The sequence below is a fragment of the Argentina silus genome (assembly GCF_951799395.1).
Source record: "Argentina silus genome assembly, chromosome: 9".
In the NCBI taxonomy this organism is placed as follows: Eukaryota; Metazoa; Chordata; class Actinopteri; order Argentiniformes; family Argentinidae; genus Argentina; species Argentina silus.
The window spans coordinates 3,989,074-4,009,454 of record NC_139663.1 but is presented as its reverse complement, the minus strand read 5'-3'; the positions used below and the strand labels follow the sequence as shown (position 1 = coordinate 4,009,454).

At 46.7% G+C, this 20,381-nt stretch overlaps 1 protein-coding gene across 2 annotated transcripts in view; it reads left to right on the top strand.

Moving 5' to 3' along the window:
• Positions 1-272: 272 nt before the first annotated feature.
• The window catches only part of crebbpb (CREB binding lysine acetyltransferase b), a 35,635-nt gene continuing 15,526 nt past the window's right edge, over positions 273-20,381 (top strand). For both annotated transcript variants that reach the window (XM_083677312.1, XM_083677311.1), the window contains exons 1-5: positions 273-1,111; positions 8,307-8,932; positions 12,773-12,940; positions 15,154-15,403; positions 16,392-16,505. In XM_083677312.1, the coding sequence (XP_083533438.1) occupies positions 1,024-1,111; positions 8,307-8,932; positions 12,773-12,940; positions 15,154-15,403; positions 16,392-16,505 (1,246 nt within the window). In that variant the 5' untranslated portion in view covers positions 273-1,023. The remainder of the gene's footprint in view (positions 1,112-8,306; positions 8,933-12,772; positions 12,941-15,153; positions 15,404-16,391; positions 16,506-20,381) is intronic.

The following is a 20,381-nucleotide window of genomic DNA, read 5'->3' as shown; positions in this document are numbered from 1 at the left end:
ATTCAGGGTAGAGAGTGCTATGATAATTGATTTTGAAGTTCAGAGATTGGTGAAAAATAGTTCAAGTTATTCATTTTCAGATACTAGTAATTTTGGGGGTTATTCCACCCCTAGAGGCTAGTTCATGTACGTCCACATGACGCACGGCGGGACATAGGTTTGCGTAAGGGCGTGATTGCACAGCCCCTCCCCCCCCACAGTCTAGCTGGAAAGAAAAAAACTTTTTTTGTATCAGAGGAATCAACAGCCGCCATCTTGACGCGGCTCAGAATCAGGATTTCGGGAGATCATATTTTTTTATACCGATACGAGCCATTTAGACCGTGCTCAAACGGCTTTATTCTGCAGAAAATCGAAGTCTTTAATCGTTTGAAGATAATTATTGTAAACAAACGAGGATTGGAACGGTTTTTGTCGTCTTCAAAGCCCCTCGTATATTTGATTTCCCCTTCAGAGAGCGCCGCTTCTCTCGGTAGCTATCCGTTCCGAGCCGATGTATTTACCGGGAGACAGTGTCGAGAAAAATAAATCGTTGCATGAAAAATATTTTTGGAATTTTGTTCTTTTTAATGGAGGCGAACATGGAATTTAATGGTGTTCATTTGGACCACGAAAAAAAGCGTTCTTTAAAGATGCGAAATTAGCGATGTATATGGAGAAAAGGACTTAATTCCAGTTTGTATATTATTTTGGACTATTTTTAATTTATTTTTCTTGAACTGAAATATTTTTTTGCCGAAATTATTGAGGATAATTATGTGGGTGTTGGGTGTTGGATTATCATGGGGTGATTGTCGGCGGCGAAGCGTGGCGCTGTTGCCTTTCTTTTGAAACATTCTACTCGGCTGGCTAGCACAATCATTTTGCTAGCTTGCCAGCTAGCTAGCAAGCTAGTTAATTACCCCTTTACCGGGTGTGTTAGTAAAAACTTACAGGTTGATTGCTGTCAGTAGTTTTTCTTGAGTTGGGAGGAATCCCGTTTCGTTTTGCATCATTATTTAGTCATAATAATTACCGATCAGAATGGCAGAGAATTTGCTGGACGTCGGACCACCAAACGCAAAGCGACCGAAGCTGAATTCACCTGCTCTCTCAGCATCAGATGGACCAGGTAAGGAGGGCCTATATGAATCCGGGTTGCAATTACATGAGCTTTGTTTTGACTAAAACTGATACTTTTGTGCTGCCATTATGGTGCACTAATTGTTGACTACATTCGTTCTCGTGCACTGTGCTTCACCTGGAACTTTCATTCATTGTCAGTCCTGCAAAATAGGAGCGCGTGGTGATAGTGACATTTGACTGGAGAGTCACCCATCTCCAGACTTCTCACCCTGCTACTAATAAAGCCTACTGCTGGTGCACTGTAGTTTACTGTGTAGTGTGCTTATGTTTTGTCTCTATTAGTCTCTCAATGTTAACTAGATAGCTACACCTTGGGAAACTTGTTTTGTGATTGGTGTTCATGTATGCTACAGAGGGTGGGAAACCATATCATCTGTATTGGATTATTCATACAAAGATGACAACTATTTTGATGTGTTGGGCCTGATCATCTTTGCACTCACTCACAGCTCTGCTGCTGCTTACAAAGCCAACCTCACAGACCATAACACAACACAACGCAGCTCAGGGATGGTTTCCACCACAGAAGAGCATCTAAACATTTCCTGGGGGGCCACATCCTACCCACTCTCAAACCTGCAAAACCACTTCCCATGGCCTGTCGGCAAGATCATATCATTTAACATGGCATTTTACATCTGTCATATTTTATGGCTTACATCGTGTGATGTTATGTCACCTACCTACCACCCTCTCGCACATCTGTTCCGAGGTGTGTGTGCCACACTCAGATTGAGCCGGAATTATATCCTGATGTAGAACACTCACTGGATGTTTTCACAAGACTGAACCAACCCTTGTGTTCCTTAGTGTTGTTCACTCAAGCGAGGGGGAGTAGTGGTTCTCCAACAGTGGGTCAGGATGGGTCAGCCAGGCCATCTTGGGTCATGTGTTTTCAATCCTGGTTCTATCTATCCAGTGAGTCCCAATAACATTTGAAAAGGCTTTAAGGTGGATCAGGAGGAAAAAAAAGACATTCAGGTAGCAGCACTGTTGATGAAACCCATCTAGGCCTGCTGTGGCAGAGGATGGTACTAGCCTATATTATCCCGTAAGGAGTGCTGCATGCTGAGACCCAGGGGAGAGGAGAGGCCAATGTGACCGCCTCAGGACCAGCTGCTGGTGTCTAATGTCGACGCCAAGACAAGGTAATTTATGACAGTGGGGGTCTCTGGAATGACTTCAAAGTTCAGAGAGGTTCAGTATCAGATTATCTTATTTTTGACCCATCAGTTAGCACTTATCTATCCAGGAATTTGGTTTGAAGTTTAGCAAGAGGGCGATGCACTCACATCCATTTGAAGATCTGTGGTAAGAATGGTTGGGTTCATTTTGTGCAGTGGAATTACTGTCTCAGATTCTTTAGTATCTCACACACAGTGGGTGAAAAGAAAATGCAGACCACTTCATCGCAATGAGACAATTTTGGGATAACAATTCTCACCCCACAAAGAAAGTAGGCCTACACAAAGCTTCATCCGTTGCTCAATGTTCACCACTACAGACAGCAGAACTGTCTGGCAACTGTTTACAAACAGCTCAGGGCCGTAGAGATTCTTTGTTCTTCTTTCCCTCCTCTGCTGCGGTATCTCTTGCACACTGACAGGCCCCAGTCCTTAGCGAACGTAGCTCATCTCTCAACGGGGTGACAGTAGCTGTCGCTGGGCAATAAAACAGCCGTGACACTACGCTGCCTCCTCAACTGCCAGGCAATCTCTCTCTGCCTCAGCAACCACACACACATCCCCATCTTCTTTAATAGCCCCCTCACACACACGCACGCACACACACACACACACACACATCTAGCACGGCACAGTGCAGACCCCGCTTCCCTTTGAATTTCTGGAAGCGGCACATGGTCCTGAGTACACTGCGAAGATTTAAAGCACCCTATTGGAGATGGCAGGATAGTGTTTTGTTTGGGTCGAAAACCCTAATTCCCGGAAATTCCTCAGGCAGACCTGCGAAGAGAAAATTATATTTTTTTTATGCCTCCTCCTTTTCTCCCCTCCGTCTCGCACGTTATTCCCACTCGTACTCAGTCCTCAGCCTATTGGAGAATGTGAGAGAGTTATGCCCAAGGGAGTGATGAGGAGCAAATGGAAGAGGTAATGTTGGAAGATGTTCTGTGTGTGGAGAGAGTGGAGACTCTTGACTGCACTGTTCTATTTCACAGGTTTTGATGGCTGAAGGAAATTATCCACCTGTGTCTTCCCTTTACTCTGTACATCTCGAATCGTGTCGCAAAGCAAATCCCTGCTCCACAGTAAATACCCACTTCCCTCCCACTTTTAACGGCCGGGCTTATAGTAAAGGGTTGGGCTAAGCTGTGGGTTCACAAAAGCATCGATCTTTATGGGCTTGGCTCAAGTCACGTTTCCCAGTGGGATAGCCTGTCCGCTATTGCTGTGACAGACAGAAAACATGCTCCTCACTCAGCCCTACCCAGCACTTCCCCTGTTGTTGATGTGTGACAGGTTAATTTTGTTATGCCGTTTTTTCTCACATTTTTGCCTACGAGCCAATGTTTGTTTTGTTTTTATTTCTATCTAGCCTAGTGGAAGTGTCTGTGCCCTGACAAATGGGTACCAGTATTCAGGCCCACTGCTCACCTAGTGGGTGTCCCCCTTCTGTCTGGGCTGTGTGAATGGGCCCCAGCCCCTGGGTGACCATTATTCCAGCCATGTTAGCATTAGTGTACAGACAAATACAGTCAAGCGGAAAAACGCTGCCTTCAACCAGCTTCAGGGGAACAGTCACAGGCGGTGCACTCGCTGTGCGGGTTAATGTCTTGGCTGAAGCGGAACTGATTTAGAGGGGGGGTGGAGTACCACTGTCCCCCCCCCCCTCCCCAGACAGGAGTGGAGCAACCCCATCGGCACCTGGCCCTCCCTGTATCCCCTCCACACTCTCTTTTATCCTCTGTGAGCAGCACTCCGGTCCACAGGGTACTAATACTCTCCGATGTGAAACTGGCAGGATTTGCTACCAGCAGGGCATTTTAATTTAAAACTCTGTGTGTCTGTCTGTAAAAGCGGAATAAAACACTTTCACCTCTCCTCTGCCTTCCCTCTCGCAGGCAGCTTAGCTGTGTCTCTGATTTCTCCCCTCTCTGGATGGCTGTGGTTTCATAAAGGCAAAGCAGCAAATGACTGCAGGCTGGATTTACAAGTGCAGCGCGCTACTAATTCTCCACATCTTGAAGTCATCACACCTCCTCTTATAAAGCGCCATATTAGCGTTTTTACACCAGTCTCGCCACTGAAAGACGAACAAACAAACTGGTATCGGACTTCACCCATTTGAAAATTTGCCATCAAATGTTCTTTGAGTTTTTTGGGGTAAAACATACCAGACTGGTGAAGTTTGTTCTTGTGCGGCGTCTCCCTCCATCTGTGACTCATGTTCTTTTAGCTGTGGGTTAGACATGCATATTCAGTACTGATGTTCATTCATAATGTCATATGTAATTGTTTTGTTCTAAAGACTGTTGGTGGGGAAAACTTGATGTCCTGCAGTTTGTATTTGAAGTGAGTGCACTGTTTAAATTATTTTTATTGAATGTTTTACTTTTAGTATGTGTTATCTGTTGTGCCTGGGCACTTTATCTGTCTCACCGTGGGAGAGTGAGAAACGTCCTCTCGATTCCTTTGTATGTCTTGACATGTGAAGAATTGACAATAAAGCCACTTTGACTTTGATAAGCTAGATATTTAATGAATGGATATTTCCTAGTCTCCTAGGTGAGACCCAGTGCTTCTTCTCCTTGAGCCTGGGATCTCCCCAGAGTTCAAAGTTGGAGTTATGTTTGAGGACGGTGAGACCATAGTCCCCCCCCCAAATGTTGGTGACAGGTCTGTAAGGCAGCGTTTTTATCTCTTGATCCATTCAAGGGGGAGCCCAGACAAGGCTGTGTGTCTGCCGTAGGGGGGTGGGTGGCGGGTGTTATCTCCGAGCTGCCCACTGTCCCACGCCCGCCAGCGGCTAATTGGCCTTTCAAGCGTATGCTGCTGTGGTGACAATGGCGGCTGCACGCTACATTCTCGTGTGTGTGTGTGTGTGTGTGTGTGTGTGTGTGTGTTTTGTCTGGCCCTTTTTAAATCTAATCTGTCCCATTAGCACCACCATTGCCGCCTTTTTCTTCTCTCTGCACTCCGCTGCCAGCTGCTGTCAGGATCTCTGTCAGTAGGCAAGGCTGAGGTAGATGGGCACTGGCACAGAGTTCTAACAGCCGAGAGAGCGAGAGAGAGAGAGAGGAGTGTCAATGACCCGGCTCTCGTCCCAGGCAGCTCCAGGCCAGGCAGAACTGCCTGCATGCTGAAGCCTGTTATTACCACTCTCAGGTTGGAGTGTGTCTAATAGAGGATTTTCATCTTCGCCGGTTAAAAGCGGGTGAATCATCGTCACTCTTCCAGAGTGCTGGGAGGCGAATCTTGAGGAGCAATGGAGTCACAGGATTTTTTCATTTTTTTTTTTTGTATGATTCAAGTGTTGAGATTTTTTTTCTCTCCTTTCATGTCCTGCTCACTTGGCATTTAGCCTCGTTTCTTCGTAGCCTCGCTTTTTAGTGAAGTAATCCCGCTATGGTTGTCAGCCACCTTGAGCGGTGAATCTGAATGCTTCTTCCCCTCTCTCTCTCTCTCTCACACACACACACACACACGCACTCCTCTTCCATGCTCTCACTCTATCTATGAAATGTTGTAGACGAGGAAAGTTGTCAGAGACACAGGTGCTTGGTCTCAAAGAATAAGCCTGACGCGTCCTGTATAGAAGATATATTTATTTGTTTACAATTCAACGACACTAATTGATATGGTGGAATGGAGTCAAATCTCCACTTAGTTTGAAGCCTTTAAAGATTGTAGCTCCTTAACCCCTAAACCGCCAGCAAATCTCAAGCCAACACTTCTCCCTTTCCAATCTGGCAACCTGAGGGTACAGGGTCCAATCTGGCAACCTGAGGGTACAGGCACTCCCATTGATAAACAGGGAGGAGATCCGTCCGCCTCGGCAGCCTGACAGCCCAGACGCTGCGCTGGGCGTGTGGCGGCGGTCGTGCTGTTTAAACCTTTTTAGGCACTCGCACGCACGCCCTCACGTGTAGGACCTTGGCACGGGTGCGTGATTTGAACTGTAGACCTCATTAGTGTGTGTGTGTGTGTGTGTGTGTGTGTGTGTGTGTGTGTGTGTGTGTGTGTGTGTGTGTGTGTGTGTGTGTGTTTACGTGTGTTTACTCGGTCTGCACTCGAGTTCATTCCTCCCAAAGGCCCAGCCAGCCACAAGAATGCTCCCCGCACAGAGCAGGAATCCTCCACTGCGCTGCGTAGCTCCCGCGCACAGATCAAAGCCAGTTGTCGGTGCCCTGTAATAAAGCGTTAAGCCTAAGCCTTGCTTCACTGTGTGACAGCTGTCAGTCATAACAATGCCTCAGTTCTCATGACGTGGATCAACTGGTTCTCATGACTACCGTCTCAAACTCTGCAGCACAGTTGGAGATAATGAGGCATGACGCGCGATTGTGCAAACTCCTGCAGACGCTTACGTAACTTATTGGTTGGTGTGTGGCGGCTGCAGCACGTGGAGCAGATTAGAGCTTCAGAATTGTGAAGTTGCCTCATCATCGTTCGTTGAACAGGGGACCACCCACCACCACACACACACACACACACATTTTTTATTTTATTTATTTTTATTTTTTATTATCAGCTCCACCCTCGTGTGCAGCCAAAATAACAGTTTCATGCCCCGCTCTTCCGGCTGAGAATAGGGACCATTTTGACAACTTGGGTGAATGATGCGTCTTGCCATAGAGATGATGTCGTTCTCGAGTTTCGAGGTGACGCCGATTCATCTTGTGATGGTGCGGCTAAGGTTATATGATGGGTTTTTTATGATAACAACCTAGTAGGGGGCGGAGAGGAGAGGAGAGGTCACCTCAGGCCGCACCTTTTGGCCAATTGACTGTTTTCAAATTGAATCCAATCCTCGGACATGAATCAAACGGGCGTTTTGAGGGCCGGTAACTTCTCAGCCTACCTCAAATCAGTGGACTGCCTTCAAATATACGCAAAGCTGTAAGAAGCAAGACTAATAACGAATCGAATAAGCACCACACATTCGGGCAACTCTTCAGTCTAAATTGTCACCGATTCACACGAGGAGGGGCTGCTATGTCGTTCGTGGGGGGAGCATGTTTACTGTATTGTTACTTGTTACTGGTGGTAACGGCAGTCCAGTTTTATGTTGAGTCATTTAGCACTGGTTAATTGATGAAAGGGGTTGCATATCGTCACAGTAACGGCTTAATAATGTTACAGATAGTGGTTTAAAAGAAAAAAAATAAAAGTCGTATTGGCCAAGCAGTTATGTAACGTAGTATGATGCCTTGAGAAGTTTGGCCTGACTGAGAGACAGCATTGAGCTTGATCTGTGGGTTTGGAGGTTTGGACCCGTAGAGAAGTACTTAACTTAGCTATATTTAGCATGTAGCACGAGGGATCTCTCTGTGGTGAACAAGGGTACCCAGAGACAACAAATCTCACTGCCGAGCTCCCCCGGCACAGCCTCCAGCCAGGCTGCAGCTCTTCAACCACAACAACCTCCACTACATTAGCGTCTGGGCCCCACTCCAGCAGCCCGAGAGAAGAGGAAAGGGGTAGCATCTCATTCTCCAGTAGCTGGGACTGAGACTGGGGTGTTTGTGTGTTTACTCCTTTTGACTTTATCACAGCAGTGTCAGCTATCTGATTTAAGAGTGTGTTTGCGCAGGCAGTGTAAGATTTGGAAAGACGTAACGATGTCTTGTGCTCGGTTTTCCACTGGAGAGGGGAAATGGTTACTGTGACAGGCCAAAGTGCTTGTGAACGTTATCTCCGGCTGCCTGACAGCTTGAGAGTAAACTACCTTTCACTGCCGCTTTGATGATCTGTGAATTGGATAGCACTCTGTGGGAACTTTCCCTTCATTTCATGATGACAACAGGAATTTGACACCCTGCGGTCTTAATTTCTCTATTGCCAAACAATGCCTCTGTTCTCAGAGACAGGTGACGGTGTGTTCTGCCTGTGCCAGGTTAGACAGGTTGTTATTGTGAAAAAGAAACCACGCGTCTTTTGTCTAGAATAAAACCCTGTGTTTTTGTTAATCTCATTCCTGCTCTTTCTGTCTCTCTTCAGTAGACCTGGTGTCCCTGTTTGACCTGGAGAATGACCTTCCTGATGAGCTGATACCCAACGGGGACCTGGGCCTGATGGGCATGCCCTCCAACGGAGGCCCCGGCGGAGGGGGCCCCGGCCTGGGCCCCATGGTCCCTGACGCAGCTGCCAAGCACAAGCAGCTGTCGGAGCTCCTGAGGGCAGGTAGCACCTCCGGCCTGGGAGGGAGCCTCAACTCTGCTGGCCCCCAGCAGGGAGGAGGCATGGGAGGCCAACTGGGTGCAGTGCTGGGGAAGAGCCCCCTGGGCCAGGGCTCCCCCAACCATCCCTCCCCGCAGGCCCAGAAAGGTGGGGCTCCCACTGGACAGGGCAATGGCATGGGTCTCAACGCAGGCTTCAGCCAGGCTATGATGAACAGTGGGCAGGGCCACGGGCTCATGGGCCAAGCCCAGCCAGGACAGGTGATGAACGGGGCCATGGGCCCGGCAGGACGGGGAAGACCCGGGATGCAGTACCAAGGCCAGGCCATGCAAGGGGCACCATTGAGCACAGGAGCCGGCGTGGGTGGCAGCGTGTTAGCGGAGACACTCACCCAGGGAGGGGCGCACAACCCCATGAACGCCCAGCAGGCTGGAAACATGAATAAGGTGAGTAGTGGTGGAGATAACAGCTGTTCACTGCACACCGCTTCTGTACCTTCACTAAACTTCAGCATGACAGCATTGTGTCTCAAGGACTTTTATGCACTGTCAGTAGCTCTTTTGGAACAAGGATAAGCTGTACAATGCTGTCCAAAGTGCAATTGCATGGTCCTTGATCCCTGGCATGCCACTCTGCACTGTCTACGAAGCTTTATAGGTTTGATGACACAAGCAAGCTGCACAGCCTTTTGTTGTCTGCTCATATCTGACTGTAGAATGATGATATTCAAAGGTACGGTCTCTTATTGGGTCTGGAACCTGGGCTCCATGCTGTTCTAGACTGATCTGTTGAGATACTCAAGCTGTGTGTGTATGTGCATGCATCTGTTTGCGTGCGCCCACGCTGTAGGCCATGTTAGTCTATCACCACTGTCAGCGCGAGGGATCCCCGTCTCTCACCCACCACGTATCGATCTGTTGGGTTTCCCCGGGAGCGGAGGAGGAATCAGACACCCAGCTGTGCGTTCGAGTGACGCACCTTTTAGTTCAGGGCCGTAGTCAGAGCTGGTTACCATAGCAGATGCGTTGAATGCTATGTTCTTCTGTTGTTATGCGAGGTTAGCAGAAGGTGTAGATTCAGATATATATATATAGATATGGCTACATCTTGATTTGGGTTCTTGTTGTGTTGAAATGGCGGGTGGTGTACTAGTATTGTGTAGTCGTCGTCTTTTCTTGTTTTTTTAAAGGAAAGATATTTACGTTAGCTAGTACTGTCGACGCGTGTCTCTCATGCGATGCATACTTTCACTAGTTGGGACTAGTTCATTGTGAGAAAGTGTAACTGTGGTAGCGAGAGTCTCAGGGTTGTGCTGCCAGGATTTGTGTCTGTTGTGGTTTGACAGGAAACCCAAGTGGAGACCAGCGTTACGGTTCTCACCCAGCTGACACAGGCAGGCCTCGCCACATGAAAAGAGCCCGCCGGCTGCTCCCTCACACACACCTGGGTACCCGTGCCCAATTCTGCTTTTTATGTAACACTGCTAAAGACTTGAATGATGTCACGTCTGAGGAAAATGACTGTGCCTCTACCATGATCATGTGTCCCCCAGACTAGGAGAGAATAGGGCTTTTTAGCCTAGAGGCTGTCCTTATTTTCTTAGCCTAGGGCTATCCTTAGCCCAGGGCCAAGACTGGCCTAGCTGACCCTGGCCCAAACAGGCATTTGGTAACCCTGGGGTTAGTGTTTAACCCTAGGCAAGTGATGCACTGAAGTCCTGGGTTAACTGAAATAACCATAGCAACAAGCAACATGCCACTAGAAAACCGTCAAATTATAGTCGGAGACGGAAACCCATCAAATTATAGTCAAAAGGAAACACATACTGGGTGAAATGAGGGATAAGGAGACGTAACATTTATTGTTTTACCGTGTATCTTGTAGATACCATGGTAACGGTCCAGCTGTGTGATTGGATGATACTCCTACTGCTTTCAGAGTCGATGGAGTCAACTCTTTCTCAACTCCCAAATATCGCTTTTCTTGTCTACCGCTTTTCTTGTCTCAGACATAAATTAGCAGGGAGCGGTGAGAGTTAACTCTACCGGGAGTCGATTCTTCTACCTCTCAACATTTGGACTTGAGAGAGTCGAGAGTCGACTATTTTGCGGTCGACTCCCCACCACTACCCTGTGCCTGTTTCTCGCCGGCTAGTTAGGGCACTGTGTTTGAGAGATTTCTAGGGCTAACCCCTTTAAAAGTCTGTGCTAATCCTGCTCCAGAGCAGGTCCAGCTGGCCCTGGGCTAAAGTCTGTGCTAGCCCACTTAAGAGAGCGCCTCGGCTAAGCGCAGTGTGAAAAAGGCCTAATGAGAGAGGGATTTGAGGCCGGGGGGCTTTTTGTATAAATGGCGGTGTGAGGGTTGGTAGATGAAAGAGACGGAGCTGCTGGCTGGGCTGGTATTTACCTTGCACAGCTGCCACAGGAGTCACACGTGCTGCTGAAGTGTGGCTCGGCGCGGAGCGTCTGTAGTCTGGACAGCTCCACGGGAATCACCACGTCCATGCTGTACGTGCCCGCTGGCCAGAGTCCTGGCACTGCTGCCATTCATAAAGTACGGAAGCATGGCGTAGGAAACTGTTGTGTCGATACACTTTCTTGCTTTCAGTCTGTCTGTGTCTCTCTCTCTCTCTCATTCCCCATTTTGTTTTTGTTTTCACTCCCTTTTCATTCTTGCGTGAATTCTCTCTCGCTTTCTCCCCCCCCCCCCCCCACTCTCTCTGTCCCTCTTTCACATTCTCTTGCTCATTCCTTCTCTTTCCACCCTCTCTCGCTTGTTTTCTTCGTCTGCTGTAGTCGCTCTCTCTCTCTCTCTCTCTTTTTCCCCTCTCCCTCTGCCCCGTTCTGTGTGTTTCTGAGGCGTGTGCTGCTGGCTCTTGCTGGGCCCCATTGGCCTGTGATAATGGAGCTGTAAATCATTTTTAGAGGAGCTTGTGTCTGTGTTGATGTGGGTAGGGAGGGAGGGGGGGGTGAAGGAGGGGGAGAGAAAGTAGGAGGAGACTTGTGGGGGGGAGGGAAGAGCTTCCTCTTGCCAGCCTAGGAGTGCAATGGCTTGTGTTTGTGTGTTGTAGCTTCTCAAAGTTTTCGACCGGAGAGACTTGAAACCTTTGCGCGAGGAGAAGAGTGCGTTTGGGAGGGAGGGGGAGCGAGAACCTCTGTGTGGAATATTGAAACCAAAGGCTCCGGCAAGAGAATGTGTGCATGTCAGGCATTGTGTGTGTGTGTGTGTGTGTGTGTGTGTGTGTGTGTGGGGGGAGGGGCAGACGGCAGCGCTCAACTCAGCTGTTGAGTGTGCTGGTCTCTCTCGGCTGGGCTCCGCTCGCTCTTTCATCTGTCTGCCGGAGCGCTGACAGCAGCAGGGAGCCTCCGCTGAGCAGAGTGAAGCGTGCTTCTTCTGTTGCTCAGGCAGGGGATGGATGTGTACACACGCACAGAGAGGGGGTGGAGAGTTTGGAGATGGGAATTATTAGAGTTATCCAGTGAATCATTTTAGGACCACAGCAAATAACATTTAAGCTAAATAACATTTACAATTAAATAAAATAATTGGTCACAATGGTAGAAATATTGTGGTGGGCAGATGCACATTCGTTTTCTTCTTATTTTTTGAAGTAAGAGGTTCTTTGCTGTGCCTCAATTTTGGTGCTTTCCCTAATCTGTTTGCATGCATTTGAACTTGTAAACACCTACTGGCGTTTCCCACTCTGTTACCTGTCTCGTATGCCCTGTGGTTTAGATGATACAGACAAGTGTTTACAGGTCTTCAAGGGAGTTTACAATGGTGGTGGTAGATGGATAGATAAGGACTTGTCCACTTTTTCATGTTCTTTAAATGTTTCTTATATGTCTATCAATAATCTCATCCACATACCCCCACAGACATCTGATTTTAGACTGGCGTGTTTTCCAGACACATGTGGTTTCAGTGTTGTTGTTCTCACGACGTCTGGCGGAGATGGTGTGATTTAGGAGGTGTTGTAGCAGGAGCCACTTCCCCTTATCTGAACCACAGAGGAGCAGCTGACGGCAGAAACCCACTGGGGTTCTTCCATCTAGAGGCATTGCACAAAATCATACAAAGACATACGTCTTCTTGAAATTGTGGTAATATGTGTAGTAGAGAAAGAGGGTTCTACCTGATTTTGAATTTTTATTTTATTGATTGAATATCCGTATCTTACATTTTTTCCCAAAATGATTCTGCATTGCACATTTGACTACGACCCTGTTCAGCCCTCTCTCTCTCTCTCTCTCTCTCTCTCATTTTCCCCTTCTCTCTGTCTATAGATGGGGATGGCTGGGGGTCCATTCGGGCAGCAGTACGGCCAGGCTGGGGTGCAGCAGATGGGGGGCACGGGGGTAAACGCCCAGCAGCTCCAGAACAAGGCTGCTCTCTCCAACAGCTTGCCCCCCTTCCCCACAGACCTGAAGGGCGCTACCAGTGTGCCAAATCTGGTGAGTGCCTGGTTCCATTTCACTACCTATAAGCCCTTTATACTGTTCTGTACAAATATGAAACTACTGCTTAGGTGAAAACTCCAATTATCTTCAAGAGGGCTAAGTGATGGCAGTGCCGTATTAATAACCTATGCAGACACTGGAGAGGTCAGGAGGAGTAGGCGGAATAAGCAAGGAACCCAAATGGAATCTGGACATTGCTTCACTCAGTGACACAGGCAAGCTGACACATGTATCCTCCCCCTAGGCTTTGAATAACCATGCTCTATGCCAAGGTATTGGTTCAATTATTTCAACATTTTTCCCTGGCCTGGGATGAAATGTTTGCTAGGGGCAAAACATTTGTTATAAGGCAGTCCGCTCAAAAATATTGTTGAGCAATTATCATAGTTTGAGAGAGAGAAAGAGAGCGAGAGAGCAAAAGAAAGATAAGAAAGAGAGGCTCGTTCACTGAGTAAACACTGGGCCAAGCATGCAAATCTCTCTCAGGAACAGGAAAAGGACTTAATGAACGCCTTGCAGAGGAAATAGTTCCATGATTTCTATTTTTGTAAAAGGTTAAGGAATCCTTTGGTAGAAAAAAAAAGTTAAGTAAATATCCAATATGTCTCTTTCTTTCATTCACTTTTGGCCTCTCTCTCCATCGCTTTTTTCTGTGAATTTGTCTGGTCCCCCTCTTTTTTCTTTCTCTACATCTAAACAACCCATTCTGCCTTTCTTTAGTCTACATGCTCCCTCTCTCCTTTCCCTCATCAACTTCATTCATATTTTTCCCTTTCTGTCCCTTTTTGTCTCCCCATTTCTCTGCCACTCTCTCCCACTTGCTGTATTTATTGACATGAATCTGCTGCCTTCTAGTGTTGCCATGACACTGACATTTTGCCTACAATACCAAGTAGTAGTATCACTATACCTCAGCGAATTACAACACACTTTTTGGCACCTGCTCACTTACAAAAATGAAGATGCCTTAACAGCTGAATGTCAATAAACAACAGTTCCAAGATAAAAGGGAGAGAGATGGAGTGTCCTGAATTAACACAAATAAGAGTGCTTATTACACTATTCACGATACACGGCACGAAAAAATTTAGTTGTCTTCTCTCCTTTGGTTTCTCTCTAGCACGCGCACACACACACCTCTCATGTCACATGATGAAATGCTTTGACGAAATGTAGGTCTTAAAGGGACACTTCACAGATTTTTGACCTCAAAATAGTTGTCTCTAGATCACATTACGAAGGTTGGGGGATGTGAAAACGCCTTCCAAATGTGTTCTGTAGATCAAAAGCTAGGTATGGCTATTTTGAGGGTTTTACCCTGAGTGACGGATTTGGGGGTAATCACATGGTTTTGAAAAGCTTTAGAGAGGAATGAGCTTACTGTTCCCAAATGAGCCTGGTTTGTTCACCTCCATAAACACTGCACTATCCCTAACACCGCACTTCACCTGTGTTTACTACGGTGCATCTCAGCTTAGGACGCGCCTCCATGGCTGCCTCTGAGCCGCAAAGCACTATCAACGTTGTAAGATTACATTCGGACATATTACTTCCTGGTCCAATAAAAAATAAAACAAGAAATACAAATATCTTGCTTATATGCCCCAATGTTTTTAGATTTCCTGGCTATTTAGACAACAAAGACCACTTTTCACGTGCTGTTGAGTCATGGTGACCATCAGTGAAATGTGTTGAAAATGAAGTGTCCAACTACATTATCTTCAGATTAACGTCAGCAGTCAGGGGTGTGTGCTCATGTTAGCAAGCTGTGCAACAGCAGCTTGCGGAGAACAAACGGGAAGGCTAGCTCTACCAAACTGCTCTCCCCAGAAGGCCCTACTCCTTTAAAGGACGTACATGATGTGAAGTACATGTTTTTGCCGCTGGTAATTGTCAAAGCGTACCTTAATTCTCATACTCTGAATTTATAAACATGTTTTAACATGCGGCAGCAGTTTTTTTTTCGACCGTGAGAAAAAAAATCATTTATTTATGATTTAAAAAAAAAAAAAAAAACGGTACTTTCATATGAAAAGGTAATACATTTTCCTGTTATGTTGGTGTCATAAGTATCATACGACCTTGGTTACCATGATATACTGTTGGTACTTGTATACCGTGCAACACTACTGGCCTTGTTAAAGCCACCAACCTCTTCTCCAAATACTGTTCACCTTCCTTACCCTGTCTGTCTGCTGTGTCCCCAGTCCCAAATGCAGCAGCAGGTGTCCTCGGTGGGCATGGTCCCTGGCGCGGGGGTGTCGGCGGGCCCCACGGCCGACCCAGAGAAGCGCAAGCTCATCCAGCAGCAGCTGGTCCTGCTGCTCCATGCACACAAGTGCCAGCGGCGGGAGCAGGCCAACGGGGAGGTGCGCGCCTGCGCCCTGCCACACTGCCGCACCATGAAGAACGTCCTCAACCACATGACCCACTGCCAGGCCGGCAAGTCCTGCCAAGGTGAGTACAGGGGCCACCACCACATGAAGGGTTTTGGGGATGTTGGTAGAGGGGGTGTGGGATGCAGGGTGTGGGACTTGAGCCCTGAGGTGCCATGAATACGAACAGTTATTAGTGTCCTAAAAAGGGGTGTCATTTCACTTCATTTAAAGGAAGAAATTCTATTAGTCTCTCCATTCTGAGGGCTTTTGCGAGGCATTGGTGTTGTAATAAGTGATACTCTCCTCTGTGCTGCTATCTGTCCCTTGAACCACTCTTCTTCCTACTCTTTGGCCTCACGACTGGAGTCCTCTTAATGGTGACGACATTAGCAGACATAAATCCTGGGCTTTGTTTAAAAAGTCCCGTCTGGGTGCTTAGTCCCAATGTAAATACTCTAGTGGCTCTCGTCTCTGCTGGTCCGTCTGTCTGGGTGGCGAGGGGGCTTACCTCCCGAGTGCTCAGGACATTAACAGGCGTCTTAGGGTCAGTGACCTCTGACTCCTGCCATTCATACTGGTTAATGCATTTAATGGTGACTGCGAAGTAAGGGATCACAGTGACAGGCCAATGTGCGGTTTGCTTTTTGTTATTACGCACGTTAAAAGATTGCTTGCATGGTCATGTTTATTTGTTTAGATGGTCGCTGCAGATTCCCTTCAGCTTGCTGCAATTCCCCGGTTGTAGATGTCAGTTTGTCTGTAATTCATGGTTGTGTTCTGTTATTGCACTGTGTCTGTTATCATTGAAGGCTTGGAAGAAACGCTTCCTTTTATGATTTATGAATTGTGTTTCTCTTTAGCCTCTGATTTATTGTTCCACAGCGTGCTTTATGGGCTCGAGTGTTTATTTGCCCAGTTTTCATGTTCTCCTCTGGAAGTGCTCAATGTGTTTTTCAATGACTCATCTCCATCTCTCTCTCTCTCTCTCTCTCTCCATCTCTCTCTCTTTCTCCATCTCTCTCTCTCTCTCTCTCTCTCTCTCTCTCTCTGTCTCTCCCTCCATGCAGTGGCTCACTGTGCGTCCTCCAGACAGATCATCTCCCATTGGAAGAACTGTACGCGACAAGACTGTCCTGTCTGCCTGCCACTAAAGAATGCTAGCGACAAAAGGAACCAGCAACGTGAGTAACCTGCTCCAGCACTACCACTGATCTCTTCACAAACCCCTCCTCATTCACCTGTTTTACCATTATAATAGCCATTCAAGGCCGATCCCTTTCGCTCTTGGACAAACAAATGACAACAGCTTCATAATGCAGTTTTAAATGTAAATGATGTTCTCTGAAACATCTCAAGTTTTTGAACAGTCCCATGGTGAGAGACGATAGAATCAGGAGCGTGGAGTTGTCTGTTGGTTGGTATTCAGTGGCGCCACCTGCAGGCTGTGTCCCCTATCTCAGCTCTGTGCTGGCTCGCTGGCTGTGAGAGCTCAAGCGCAAGAGAGGATTCCTGTAGAACGCTGGGCCTGTAATCTGACACCCAGGGGGAGGGGCACTGTGGCTCCGCTATCAGAGGAGGGGGGGGGGGGGGGCCTCAGGAAGATTCTGCTCTCTGATTGGGCAGAAGACCAGTGACACATTTAAATCCCCCCACCGAGGCAACAGCAGCATGCTCTCTCTGTGTCTGCTCGATTAAACATACAGCGCCCTGTGTATTGGCAGGTCAAACCCGTTTTGACGATTTCTGGGAAATAACATTTAAACTGTAAAACCATGATATATTTAGGTATTTAACAATAGTATTTGCATCAAAAAACAAATATAAATCTCAAACTCTTTCTAAAACTACTGTTTATATCCTTAAAATAATGATTTTGATTTCACGCTTGCTGTTTTCTTTCCGTTTGCCAGGTCAGTATAGTATAGTCATTTCGACTAATATATATATATATATATATATATATATATATATACACACACACACACACACACACACACACACACACACAGTAAAACTAACAGACTTTAATTATTGGTGCCCATATCATGTTTGATTAGCTTCCATTTACGTTAAACAAGTACCCGAAAACTGCTAAGGCCCCAAAAGGCTTTTTTCACAACCTAGCGGTGGAGGAGGTTGGAACTCCGGGTGAAGCCGTCTCGCTGAAATGAATGGAAATCGTTGACAACATTTATCAAGCCATTTCATCTTCTCCTTTCAAGAGCATTTTTTTTCCATATTGTCATTTTAGTTAGCCATGAACTCGTATTAGCCATAAATTATAGCCTCTCAACTGCTGTTGTTCCCGCATTTCAAACTAAGCTTTTAACTTTAATATGCTAATATCTCATGGAATTGTGACCATGGTAATCAACAATTGTACCTTAGGGCTTGCTCAACTTAACCTATTATACATGATGGGGGGAGATACATGTCAGCAGGGATTGCTTTTGCGTCCAGATTGAAATATCAACTAAAAATTAATTTGCATTAAAGAGGCACGCCCTAACTTGAGGGAGTCCACCCCTCTTCCTACCGATATCCCTAACACGTGCCTGCTGCTTATCTGCCAAACGTAGAAAATCGGCCTTTGCCTCTGCAACTACATCCAATGGAGCACAACCATAATCCCTCTCCTCAGGGTCTTCCTATCCTTGCTGAAGTTGAAGATGCCATTCTCATTCTTCATGCCAAGAACAACCCGCCCACATTTTTGTTGTGCAGTTACAGCCAACAGTTGTGTCCGCACATCTAAACCCTGCAGCTGCTGATCTACCTCCTCAATAGACGTCCACAAGCCCCCATACACCCCTAACTCAACAGTTAAATTATGTTTTGTGGCAACATCCCTCATCTCCTTCTCTGTCTTTTTGGCCCTAGACTCCTGCTAGCATCTCATCCCTAATGGCCTGTGCCCTCTCACAAAAAGTAGCCCTTTGCTCACGCATAGAGGCTCTAGCTACTGACAACCTTTGCTGTCCTATCATTATCTCATCCTGACAGCCACTCCCAAGACCGGTTCTGTTTAAATAGCATCATACCCTCCAGTGTGTTTGTTGTTGCCCTTGCTTTCTCTCTGAGAAGCCTGTCAAAAACTCCAAAGTCCCTTTCACAGCTGACATTTCTCTTTGGTGCTGATGCGAGTTGGCTGAGCAACTCCTCAAATACCTCAGCTTAGCGTCCATACGTTAAGTGGTCTGCTAGCATGCATAACACACCTTCACCAGACATGCCAGGACTACTTCTAATGCCTGAACAGTCATTGAGTCAAACTCAGTGGTGGTCCTTTGCTATCAAATTCTGGAAAACAGAACCGTCATGCATAGCAATGTCCTCAAAGAGTCACCTCACCTGTAAGAAAGGATGGCCCCGTCTACCTGCCACTCCCTCAGTTTTCTAACCAGCTCCTGGTACCTGTCGTTCATGACCAGCACCTTCTCCTTCTTAGAAAGAGCTTCCACCCCCGGATCTACCACCAGTTTGCCAACCAGGCCCAAAAGCTCTGCATCCTGCAAGATACAGGGACACACTCAAATCTACAAGTACACCTAACCTGTTATCTGCCCCCCTGTAAACTGTAAGAGGTCCCTGTTTAAAAAAAATAAGCACCAGCTGAATTATAAAATGTTACATTATCCCTATTTCCCTTAAGATGTGCAAGTGGAACAAAATCTGATCCATTGCTGTCCATCAAAAATGTCCTAAACTGGACAGGCTTGCCACTCTTCTCACAACCATGCTCCTGCACAAGTTTGCATACTGTTCTTACCAGCTGAACAGTGCCACTCTCACCAGAGATGTTTTGCAGACCAGGAAGATGCTGGCTTCCTACCCTATCACTACCAAACACCATGTCCTCCCATGTAGACAACGCTGTATTGGCTTAATGAGCCATGCCATCAATCAAATGCAAACAACAAAACAACTCATTAACTACACCTAGGCTTGCCTTCTCTGCCTCACTACACTGATCAATGTTTTCAACTATATCCGGGAGAATATTGGCTCCATATTGTGCCAAAATATCATTAAACCGCTTCTGAGTTGGCCCTGTCACTCATCAAATTCTTAATCTTTGAGAAGATATCCTTTTCGCAGAAATCTACATTTAATGTTGCCACTACCACTGCTGTATCATTTTACGCAGGTTGTCAAATATTCACTGTGCAGAGCCAGATGCCTGCTCTCTTAAACCTAAATGCAACTTGGTGCCATCGTTCAGAACTACGCCAGCTGTGCCGTATTGGTGCCCTTGGTATTGGTATTGGTGTACTTGTTGCATTAGTGCAGAGAGTTAACTCGTGCTCAGTAAGAAGGGCACTCTGAAGATAATGTAATGAGACCTGCCGTGTCTCACAAGGCCATATGTTTACCAAAGGTCTGACCAGGTAATCTACCTACCTTGGACTACCTACTTTGACCACCTCTGATGCTTTGGATGAACTCACCCCCATGGTAGTCAACAAATCCACGTAAACTTCTCTAACAACATCAGAGTACCTGCCATGTTCTTAATCCTTCTTTTCCAGCAAACATTGTAATATTTCGTCAAAATTCCTGTCAGTGTTTTCCAGCTAAAAGTTCAACTTTATGCGGAAATTGCTCTCAGTGAAATTATGACAGAACAGGGGGATGGGTGTGGGGGGGTGGAAAGTGTCTGAGAATGTATGTGCAACATTTTTATTTCAGCTTGGAAGCAGCTTCATTTGATTAGCACAATAAATCAGCCATGGCAACAGTAGCCGACTGACACATGCCTGCACGCGCACACAGTAGTAGGATGAACAAATTTGCCTTTTCATGCTTTGTTCGTGGCTCTTAAAGGAGCCTTTGTCATATCTTATTCTCAAAATGTCTGATACTCCAAGCTAACTATTAAACACAAGTAGCAAGCTAGCCATTGTGTTTAGTCAGAAAATATTACAAAGTTATGCTATACAGAAATGTTCCGCCCGTTATGTTGCAGCCTGGCTAGCTCTCCGTCTCGCTCGCACTGAGATGATTTTGCTAGGCGAAAATGTGATTGGCTTGATAAGTTAACAAAGGCGCACGTCTGC